Source organism: Struthio camelus, chromosome 8 (assembly GCF_040807025.1).
Source record: "Struthio camelus isolate bStrCam1 chromosome 8, bStrCam1.hap1, whole genome shotgun sequence".
NCBI lineage: Eukaryota > Metazoa > Chordata > Aves > Struthioniformes > Struthionidae > Struthio > Struthio camelus.
In genome coordinates this window covers 8,901,671-8,911,781 of record NC_090949.1, presented here as the reverse complement: position 1 = coordinate 8,911,781, position 10,111 = coordinate 8,901,671, and the positions used below count along the sequence as shown (strand labels likewise).

The window sequence follows — 10,111 nt, the reverse complement described above, 5'->3', positions numbered from 1 at the left end:
CACACAGGGCCTGATGGCTTCCCAGGACCACGCAGTTTCCTGCTGTCCGTTACGGTGGTGCACACCAGCGCCCGTTACGCGCCCAGACTGAGGGAATTCCCTTTCTGCTGAGAGCCACTCAGGAGGCTTCACAGCAGCGTTTTGGGTCGAAACAGATGTGAACTGTATCATTTTACAAGTTCTGCGTCATTATTCTTCAGGGCAGCCACTGTCCTTTTCCCTTGTGCAGCACCTTGCACGGTGGGACCAATTTGGATGTCCTTCGGAGAACGGGCAGCGCAAATACCCTAAGCAGGGTGGATTCTTTAGTGATCTTGAAGCCTAGTTCTTTGTGGCACAAATGTCAGTTCATACCCAATCGTCCCAGTGAGAGAACAAGCAGATATACTTTGAAGCGACCCACGAGACCGTGGTTTGCGTGCACTGGCAGAAGGGGGGGTGCAGTGCCCTGAATACTTTGAAATTCAAATTTCTCCAACTGAGGCCTAGATCAGTCACAGCTATTTAAATCTCAGCCTGTCACCACTTCCCGTGTTACTTCCAAACAGGTTTAGCAGCATATTAAACTTTACAGACCCACAAAAATTAAACAGATCCACAGTGGAGTCTTTTGCAAAAGACAGGGGTCCACCAAGCAAACAAGAGGTCATCAAAGCATACAGGGTGTGCAATAGCTCCCAGGATCTGCATTTCAGCAGTGAATCGCAAAGCACTCTGTGAGGTAGGTCAGCCTCAAAACCCCCATTTTATAAACAGAAGCATAAAAGGGAAACCAGAGATGCCCACAGGCATTTGGCCGAGGCAGCACGTTCATGCAGGACATGGCTGCCAATTCGTGGCAAAGTCCCTCCTTCAAGGCCCCACTCTGCCATCCCAGCCGTTCCCTGATGCAAAGACTGGCCCAGGGAACGGCTGAACGCGGGTGCAAAGCGGAGCTGTTCAAACAGGATATCCTGAATGGGTCCCAGCCAAAACAGCCGAAGCCTGACGGTTCGAGCAGACACTTGGGACAGGACATCCTCCAGCAAATGCTCCAGCCAGCTGCCTGCAGCAACCGTGGCGGAGGTAAGAAAAACCTGCTGAGACAATGCCCTCTTTGGTCAACAAATTCCCAGTCATACGGCACAGCTGCCGTGCTCAGTGACCGTACGATTGCTGGCTGGGAGGAATCCTGAGATTCCTCCTTTCTTCCCAGGAAGCTCCAGTAAACAGGAGAGACCCTGACACCCCAGTGTGGGAGAGTCCACATGCAGTAAGGCCTCAGCCACTCTACCTGGACCAGCACTGCCCCATACAAAGTGCTGTACCTGCAGATCCCTGCAGCTTCACGGGAAGGTGGGAACAGGGACTCTCCTTTTCTGGAAAGAGAAAATGAGGCCTGGGACAGTGACATGCCCCAAATCACCAGCATGTCCACGGCTAGAAGAGGGACTCCAGGCTTGAGGCCCAGCAAAGGGGGAACAGCACTTCCTTGCTGGGGTTCCTGGCTCCCGTGGGGCAAACAGCTCAGCCGCAGCTCTCTAGTGCAACCCCGCAGTGAGTTCCCAAGACAGCCGACTAGCTCAAAAGGGAGTTGAACCACAGGCTGGTGGGCTGAGCGGGGAAGTGGTCTGGCCCTGGGTTCCTCACTCCGAGCTGTGGGTTTAGGCAACACTATGATTGCTCCACATGGTGCTAATAACCATCTACCCAGGGTCCTGGCAGCAAAAGGAGAGGGCCCCTAGCCTGGGCATGAAGGTTATCAAGGCAGCAAGAGGGCAAAAAGAGGGAGCCACAGGCCCCATAGGACTGTGGGGGGAGAATCCAGACACTGTAGAGAAACGGGAGTCTGGGGTTAAGGTCAGACAGCAGCTCAGCCCACTTGGTGCTATAATAAGGAAACATCACCCGCACAGTGGGGAGTGGTGCAGAAGGTGCCTGCAGGCCGAGTGTCCCAGGTTGGGTACAGCATGTGGCCCTGGAAATGGTGTTTTCTGGTACACTTTTCCTGTGGCAGGGCCTCCTGGCCCCCATCATTCTCCAGGGTGTAGAGTAAGGTGGAGGACTCTCACCAGGTTCAAGGTGTGGGAACAACCAGTGGTGCTGGGAAGCGCTGGCTGCCTGATGCAAAAACCCTCTGGGAAAGGGAAGCACAAATTATCCGCTGCTTCGGGCACCAGAGCAGGGGGAGAGGGTCAGCATGGGGGAGAAAAGGGCCCAGGACACACATGTCTTTGCTCCTCCTCTTTCTGAGCTTGGACAGGCACCCCAGACATTCCCACCGAGTCTGCATAGCATTCTGCGTGCATTTGCCCCTTCATGCATGTGGTCCTGATTTCCGCCCTTTAGATATCCCATACACACAGGCACCTCCGACACCACCCAGGCCAGCACCCTCCAAGCTTGCTTTCTGCCTGCCTGCTCTTGACAGCCTTATCATGCAGAGGAGCTGGTGCTACTGCCTGTGGGGGCAGAAGACTTATGGAAAGTCCCCAGACCTCAGCAGAATAGGCAAGTATTTTCCTGTATCATGGAGGGCTGATCCAGTCTGCTGTCCAAACACCCCTACTGCCATCTGATTTATCTGCAGCTGGTGGGGGAGACCTTGTTGCATGGAACTGAGCGGGACTCAAGACACTCACAAGGGGGTTTTGCATCCTTGACCTTAGCCTACTGCTCAGGGGCCTAAGCGGGGCACGATGGGAATCTCTCAGCTGCTCTGCCATTCCTGCCAAGAGAGCTCTACAGCCCACGTGGCACCACGAGGGTCCAGGGGTGACTCCACAGCACATGTTTCCCTCTGAGCAGCAGGGAAGGATGGTGACCTGGCTGGTCCCGATAGGGACAGGGCTGTCAGGCAGACAGGTGAATCACTCCCCTGCAGGCAAAGTCTGGGCCACCTGGGAAGGGCTGAGCTGCCCTTTAGACTTTGGGTGGTACGTGTGCACCACACTGGAGAGCGCACACAGTCCCGTCCTACATGGACACAGCCCCAGAGAGGGACGTGAGTCACAGCCAGCTCTCAGCCAGCAGCTGGACTAGCATCCCCCAGCTGCAGATGCAGCTGCTCCACTCCAGAGTCTCTCTGTTCGGTTTTCTCCAAAAGTGCTGAGCAGGCGCCAAGCCCAGCAAGTCTCAGCATTGGGTCCATGCTGCCTCAAGTGTGCAAAGCCAGGACCTGCTTGGGCTGGATAATCCCCTTGTGCAGCCGTGCTGGGGCTGTGCATGCAGGCAGGGGACCTATACGTGCAGCACAGGTACCTTCCAGAAAAGCTTTGCCACGCGGTCACCATGGCTCACATTGCCCAGCCTTGCTTGAGGATCTTGTGTACTGCAAAACAGCAGCTGTCTCCCACATCTCCTTACCTCTGAGTGGGACTTTAATACACAACAGCAGACACAGGGGATTTCAAAGAGCACAAGAAGCACCTCTAGCCTCTGTTCTACCCCCTCCACTGGACAAGGTTTCCAGACAGATTGGACCACGTCTCGACAGCATAAATTTCCCCAGCCCCACCCCACTATTCCCAGGCCCCAGAATATCCTGGTTAGGTATAAGAGCCCAGAAATAAGTCAAACCAAACCTGCTATAATGCAGTCATTGCGGACAACGGCAGGGGCCCCAGGTATGCTGGGGTGGAGAAACGAAAGCCTGAAACGCAAGGAGAAAGTGGTGTCAGGACGGTGGGACTGGGCTAGACTTGGGGGCCTGGCTGGGAGCTGGCATGTGAGGAGGACCTTATGACCCCCCTCCAGCTACACATGGCTGGGACCTGGCCTGGGTGCTTCTTATACTTTTACATTGCTTTTTACAGGGAAGTGAAACTGCCTATTATAGGCAACTGGTAAGATTTTGGTAATGCCTTCTCCAAACAGTACAAACATGGGCCAGCTGAGATCAAAACCAAAGCAGTTTGTTTTGCAAGGAGGAGGGATGAGCTGCCTCTCCTTCCAGGCTCCGAGCTTCTCTCTCGCACACTCCAGCTTTTCTCTGCAACTCTGGGAGAAAGAAGTTTCTTTCAAAATCAAATTCCCCCTCTGTAATCCCTGGGCTCTGGGAACTGGGCTCCAAGGTGATGCCAATGATTGCAACAGCTGGTAGCACTTCCCTTCCCTGGGGGCACAAGCTTGTGTGTATGGAGGCATACACACGCATGGCCATGTACAAAGCAAGAGAACTGGGGGGCTTTTTACCAGCATAGTTAAAAATTAGTTCAGCTTTGTTCTGCTGGAGCACTGGGCAAGTGACAGCTCCTGCCCTTGAAGAGCCAGGGGAGAGGAGAAGGGGCAGTACTGGGGTGAGCAGGAACCACAACTGCGTTGTCTGATTTGGGCAGTCCAAGCTCAGCAATAGCCCCATGTCACCGTGCAGGCGGCTGCCTCTCTGCAGCGTGGCACAGCACTGTGTCCTCGGCCAAGGAAGCTGGGAATGCGACTCAGCAGGAAGACCATAGGCTAGGACAACCTGCTGGGGTCAGCAGCATACCACTGCACGCCCATGCGCAAGGGGAAGGTCTCTGTCAGGTTTGCTGGGGCGGATGCAGAGCTGGCCTTGACACTGCTTTCAAGCCTGCTCTGCAGAGCAAGGGCAAAGACACACGGCTGGGCCTGGTGCCAGAAGGTGGCACTTTTTAGATGTGATCATGGGGTGACCCACCCCAAGGCTCCCCCGGGGAAGGCACATTTGCAGTAGATGGGTTACCTGCTGCTCTGCGCTTCTCTGGATGAAAGGTGGGGGTATAGCATAGTCGCTGACGTTTGCCCTGTTTAGAGAGTCCTCCATGGTAGGAACAGGCTGACTGTGGCTTGTACCCATGGGTAATGAACTGCACGAGGTGTGGAAAAAAAAACCAACCATCAGCTCTTTCATCTGCTCCTCGCACAGCAGCCACAACAGGACAGCCATGAATGCACCTTTCCTGAAGTACAAACAGGGCAGTGTTCAGGGCTGCTCTACCCCGGTTTGAGGCCTCTCAGGTACTAGATCATGGCCTTACCAGAGGCCAAAGTAAGCAGTTCCTCTGCAACAAGCACCTCACTGTGAGCTAGGAAGGAGACTCAGCACACATGCATGGAGCATGTGACCGGTGCTGCTTCTGGTGACCCCGCTTGCTGTTTGTAAATCATCTAAATATTAGCAGAGACTAAATCCACATCTAGGTATCGTGCAAGAATACCCCTGGTGCCTGCTTCTCTCCCCACCAACACATAGACCCAGAGGGCACTCTGGGTCTGCAGACACAGAGGGCTGGGAAGGACCAAACAAGCTGCAATCAGCCACAACCTGCTGGTGAAAGGCGGCTTGAGCCTTGCAGCATCACACCCACCGAGACGTGTATTCACAGGACGTGGGCGCTAAGCAATCTGGTTTGGCCAGAAAAGCAGGTAGCTCGCCAGGTTAGGATAGGGAATGGGGCTTATGACACAGGAGGCTGGGGGCACTCACCGAGCAGCGAAACCAGCCACAAATGGGTATTGGGGTCCCAGGTCTGGGCCGAGGAATTAGGAAGGAGGAGTCAGTGCAGTGGCACTGCTAGGTGAGCCCAGGCTACCTGGGGAGGAACAGGCCCCTGTCACGCAGGGCATAGGAAAAGGTCTCCACACTACACAGTGCCTGCAGGTGCAAGTGAGCCAACACCCTGGGCTGGGGCCCAAGGGATCCTGCCCTCCAAGCACAGCGGTGGACCAGAACTGATGTCTCACTGACCAGCCGTGTCCTTTTCAGTGCCCACTCCAGGGTGGCTCAGCAGGGGCTGCAGGAGGGTCCTCCGGGACAGCCCTTCACCCCAGTGGGTGAGTGCAGCCTCTGCCAGGGCTCCGTCCTGCTGATGCCCTGTGGTCTGCCTAGCTCTGCCCAGCCCCCTCAGGGGGCAATGGCAGCCTGGTCCTCAGCTCAAGGGCTGCAGGATTTAGGATGGAAGGAGGCTGAGACCTAGCGGCCACTTTCACGCACTGCAAGTGAGTCTCTGCTGCCACAGGCTGTCCCACCCGCAGGTCCTAGGTCACAAATTGCAGTCCCAGCACAGCCAAGGCTGAGCAGGTACGGAGTGGGGAGCTGAGGCTCCACAGCACCATTTGCCTGGACCCAAGGCTCATTCAGCAGGAGCAGAGCTCTCCTCAGAGCTGAGCCTGTGACATTCACATGCAATGCTTCCCACAGGCGTTGCATTATTTTTATCCTGCCTGACCCCTCCATCTCCTGAAGCCCTGCGCCACAGCCTAGCTACCCCAAGGCTTCAGTATCCCTGTGAGCCTTCCTCCCCTCGCAGCCGTTAACGACTGCACGGCCCAGCCCAGGCTGGCACAGCCCCATGCTCAGCTCGAAGGGGGTCCCAGCAGAGTGTGGGTGGAGCAGGGCAAGGACCAGCACAGGGCTCACTGCAGGGCATGCGCTCCGTGATCCAACCTGCCAGAGGGCACAGCACACCCTAGGGACCCAGGGCAATGCAGGAGTCTCCAACAGCCACGGTGCTAGGACAGCGCTGCTCTCCTCCCTCATCCATCCTGCAGCAGGTGCCAGCAGGGCCACCGCACTGTGTCCCAGACAGTCAGAGGGCCAAAAGGCAGCCAGCCCTCCCCACTTGCTCCTCAGAGTCAGAGTGGGGACTGCTGAATCCTCCCAGCACACCACGGATGTGACACCCAGACCATGAGCAGCAGACAATTGGCACTGCCTGTGCCAACTTGCAGCCTGCAGGAGCCCCTTGCGTGCTTGGGCTTTGTCTGTGGCATTGGCTCCCCTCCAGGAACCAGCCAGGGGCTCCTCTGGAGGTATGGAGCCAGCACAGAGGGCAGGTCCTGGGAGGGGGGAGCCTGATCACCCCCTCGCCAGAGGAACAGACTAAGGAAGAACAGCACACCTGTGGGCACCAGAGATGGTAGAGACATCACAGGCCATGACTGTGCCCAACACAGAAGCCCTATCTCCAGTCTGCCCCAGAAGGTCCCTCCAGTGCACAGTCCAGCACATCAGGCAAGTGTATCCACGCATTTCCACCAGCCTGAACACACCAGATCCTCCTTGGCTTTGAACAGCCCTGATACCTCCCACCCCTCTCCCCCTCCTGGGACCATGGATGCAGCTGAACTGTCCTTTTACCTTCTGGTTCATCTCGAGGGGCGACACTGGCAGAGAGCTGGCTTCGCACCGGGTGCCCAGCAGGCCTAGGGAGGCCTCTCGTGAGGCCAGGCAGGTGGCTCAGGGAGCTGCATTTCTACTTCTGACTGGACAGTCCTCTGCAGGAGGAGGGGACCAAACCAGCACGAGGGTGTTCAGCGCTGGGACTGGCCCAGTTTCTCCTCCTGCTCCCACAGCCCCAGCAAGTCTGGGGCTGCCTCCTTCCTGCTGCCCTCCAAGCTCCCAATAGGGAAGAGGAGACCAGGGCTGGTTTGAGGGGAGAGAAAGGAAGGAGTAAGGAGGAAAAGAAGGACTTGGGAGAGCACAGCAGCATCCCCCAGCACAGGCACTGCCTCTCCCTGCTGGTCCCCAGGGTCTCTGGGCACCCGGCTGGGCAGGTTCACCTCTGCGGAGGACCACGCTGGCTCCTGGACGGGTCCTGGGTCCCGGTCGGCACCAAGCAGGGCAGAAGCCACCAGCCCCGGGACATGTCATCACCGTGTCCCAAAGCAAAGCTTCCCATGCTTAAGCAGCTCTCGCAAAACAACTTTCGTAAACAGGTCACTGCAGGGTAAACAATAACATTTACGGCAGAACTCGCAGCACAACGCAAACAGGTTCCCCCAATTTGGGGGGGGGGGGGTGTTGGGAAACAAAGAAAGGAAAAGGTGGTTTTGGCTGCATTTATCCAGATCCAGCACCTCAGCCCAGCCTTTAGGAAGCAGCTGACAAGGACACATCTCCCCGCGCTGTGCCTGAGCGCACCGACGCTGCCTTTCGGAGGGAGAGAAGCACCGGGGCCGGCAGCCCTGCTGGGCCGGAGGTGCATGCGGGCGGGCAGCCGGCCAGCGGGGTGGGGGCACGGGGCCGGTGGGTAGGGTCCCGCATGGGTGCTGGCCGCAGGGCGGCCGTGCCGGCCCCGGCCCCAGCCCTGCGCCGGCCGAGCCAGCAGATGGCAGCTCGGAGAGGCCCCGGCATCCCTTGCGCCATGCCGGCGGGGCCCAGCGCCGGAGGCTGCGGGGACGGCGGGCGAGCGGCCCGGCCGGGCGCGGGGCCCTGGGTGCGTGGGGGGTCGAGGCGCGGGGCGGGGGACGGGCAGGCGGGTGGGCCTGGTTCGCGCGGCGGGGCTGGGGGCCGACGCGGGGAGGGCGGTGGGGCCCCACCGCCAGCCTTGGCCCCGGCCAGCGGCGAGGAGGCCGCTGAAACGAGCCGCGTTTCCGCACGGCTCTGATGGCAGGAGCCCGACCTCGCTCTCTGTCTTTAGTATCCAGATATCCACCCCGTCCTCGGTGGCTAGTGAAACGCAGAGGGGTTAACTAAAAACCGATGAAAAAGGGAGGAGGAGGAGAGGATCCCACTTCCTCTCGCTTCCCCTCTCCGGGGCGGTCCGTGCCGCAGCCGCCCGCAGAGCGCCGCGCGCCTCTGACATGACGCAGGGACGGCGGGGGGGGGAGGCCCGGCCTTGCCCTCCTCCCGTGGGGATTTCGCTGCCCGCGGTGCCAACAGGCTGCCCCGGGGATGAGACCGGGCCCGAGAGTCGCCCCCTCCCTGTGTCAGCAGCAGACGGCGCTGCTCCCAGGCTGGCTCAAGGCTGCTTGGGTTGCTGCCCCACGCCAGCCGCCTCCCAGGCCCCATTTGGCCCTGCACGACTCGGGCAGGCTGGGAGGAGACGTGGAGGCTGTGCAATACCTGTCCCACAGCCCAGGCCTCTCCTCTGCTCCCTTGAAATCACAGACAGAGCCGGGACAGGATTGGGGAGCTGCAGAGATTGCAGCAGGGCCCTTCCCTGCACCTCCCAGCATGGGGTAACCCACTACCTTGCTCTTCCTAGGAGTCCAGCACTGCAGGTTACTTACTAGAGGATGCCCCAGCCAGAGGAGGAGCAGGACCTCACGAAGCTACCGCCTCAGGTGCTCCTTGGAGCCCCATCTCACACTTGCAGCACTCCCAGGCCCACGTGGAGGCAGTCAGACCAAGCGCTGACGGCAGAATGGTCTGTGCCCAGGTGGAGACAAGCCCCAGGCGGCGCTGGCAGAAGGTGCTGTATGAACGCCAACCTTTCCCGGATAACTATGTGGATCAGCGGTTCCTGGAGGAGCTACGGAAGAACATCCATGCCCGCCAGTACCAGTACTGGGCCGTGGTCTTCGAGTCAGGGGCAGTGGCGCAGCAGTTGTGCAGCGTCTGTGTCTTCGTCATTACCTGGTGGTACATGGATGCCGGGATGCTGAGCCCACAGCGGCTTTTTGGGGCAGGCCTGGTTTCTTCCCTACTCGGCTACATCTTGTTCAACGTCATTGATGCTGGGGTCGGGCGGCAGGAGAGCGGGCGGACGTGGTGGGCAGACCTGAAGAGCACTCTGGTGTTCATTGCCTTCACCTATGGCTTTTCACCAGTGCTGAAGACGCTGACAGAGTCGATCAGCACAGACACCATCTACGCCATGTCAGCGTTCATGCTCCTCGGCCACCTCATTTTCTTCGACTATGGCGCTAACGCTGCCATTGTATCCAGCACGCTGTCACTCAACATGGCCATCTTTGCCTCTGTGTGCCTGGCATCCCGCCTGCCTCGCTCCCTCCATGCCTTTGTTATGGTCACCTTTGCCATGCAGATCTTTGCCCTCTGGCCCATGCTGCAGAAGAAGCTGAAAGCCCAGACACCTCGATGCTACGTGGTGGTCACCACGCTCTTCGCGCTGGCAGCACTGGCAGGGCTGATGACCATTTCCAGTGTGGGTGCCGTTCTCTTCGCCTTGCTGCTGCTCTCTATCTCCTGCCTCTGCCCCTACTGCCTCATTCGGCTTCAGCTGTTCAAGGACAATATTCACGGACCATGGGACGAGGCTGAGATCAAAGAAGATCTCTCCAGGTTCCTCATGTAGGCCTAGCTCAGAGAAAATGAGGGAGGGGGGAAAGAAGGGACCCTCAGCTGTAAGCAATACAAAGGACACTTTCTGAGAAATAGCTCCTGAAGAGCTGGACACCCTGCCCAATAAAGCCTCTTGCACAGAAA

General features: G+C 58.3%; 1 protein-coding gene across 2 annotated transcripts; it reads left to right on the top strand.

The window, feature by feature from the left end:
* The first annotated feature begins 7,788 nt into the window (after positions 1-7,788).
* On the top strand, positions 7,789-10,111 carry PIGC (phosphatidylinositol glycan anchor biosynthesis class C). 2 transcript variants are annotated; one of them, XM_068952380.1, is made up of 2 exons: positions 7,789-7,919; positions 8,928-10,111. In XM_068952380.1, exon 2 carries the CDS (start codon positions 9,087-9,089, stop codon positions 9,978-9,980), a length of 894 nt encoding a protein of 297 aa, XP_068808481.1. In that variant the 5' UTR covers positions 7,789-7,919; positions 8,928-9,086; the 3' UTR covers positions 9,981-10,111. The 2 variants fall into 2 exon arrangements, with proteins under 2 accessions (XP_068808481.1, XP_068808480.1); XM_068952379.1 differs by lacking the exon at positions 7,789-7,919 and adding an exon at positions 8,034-8,156.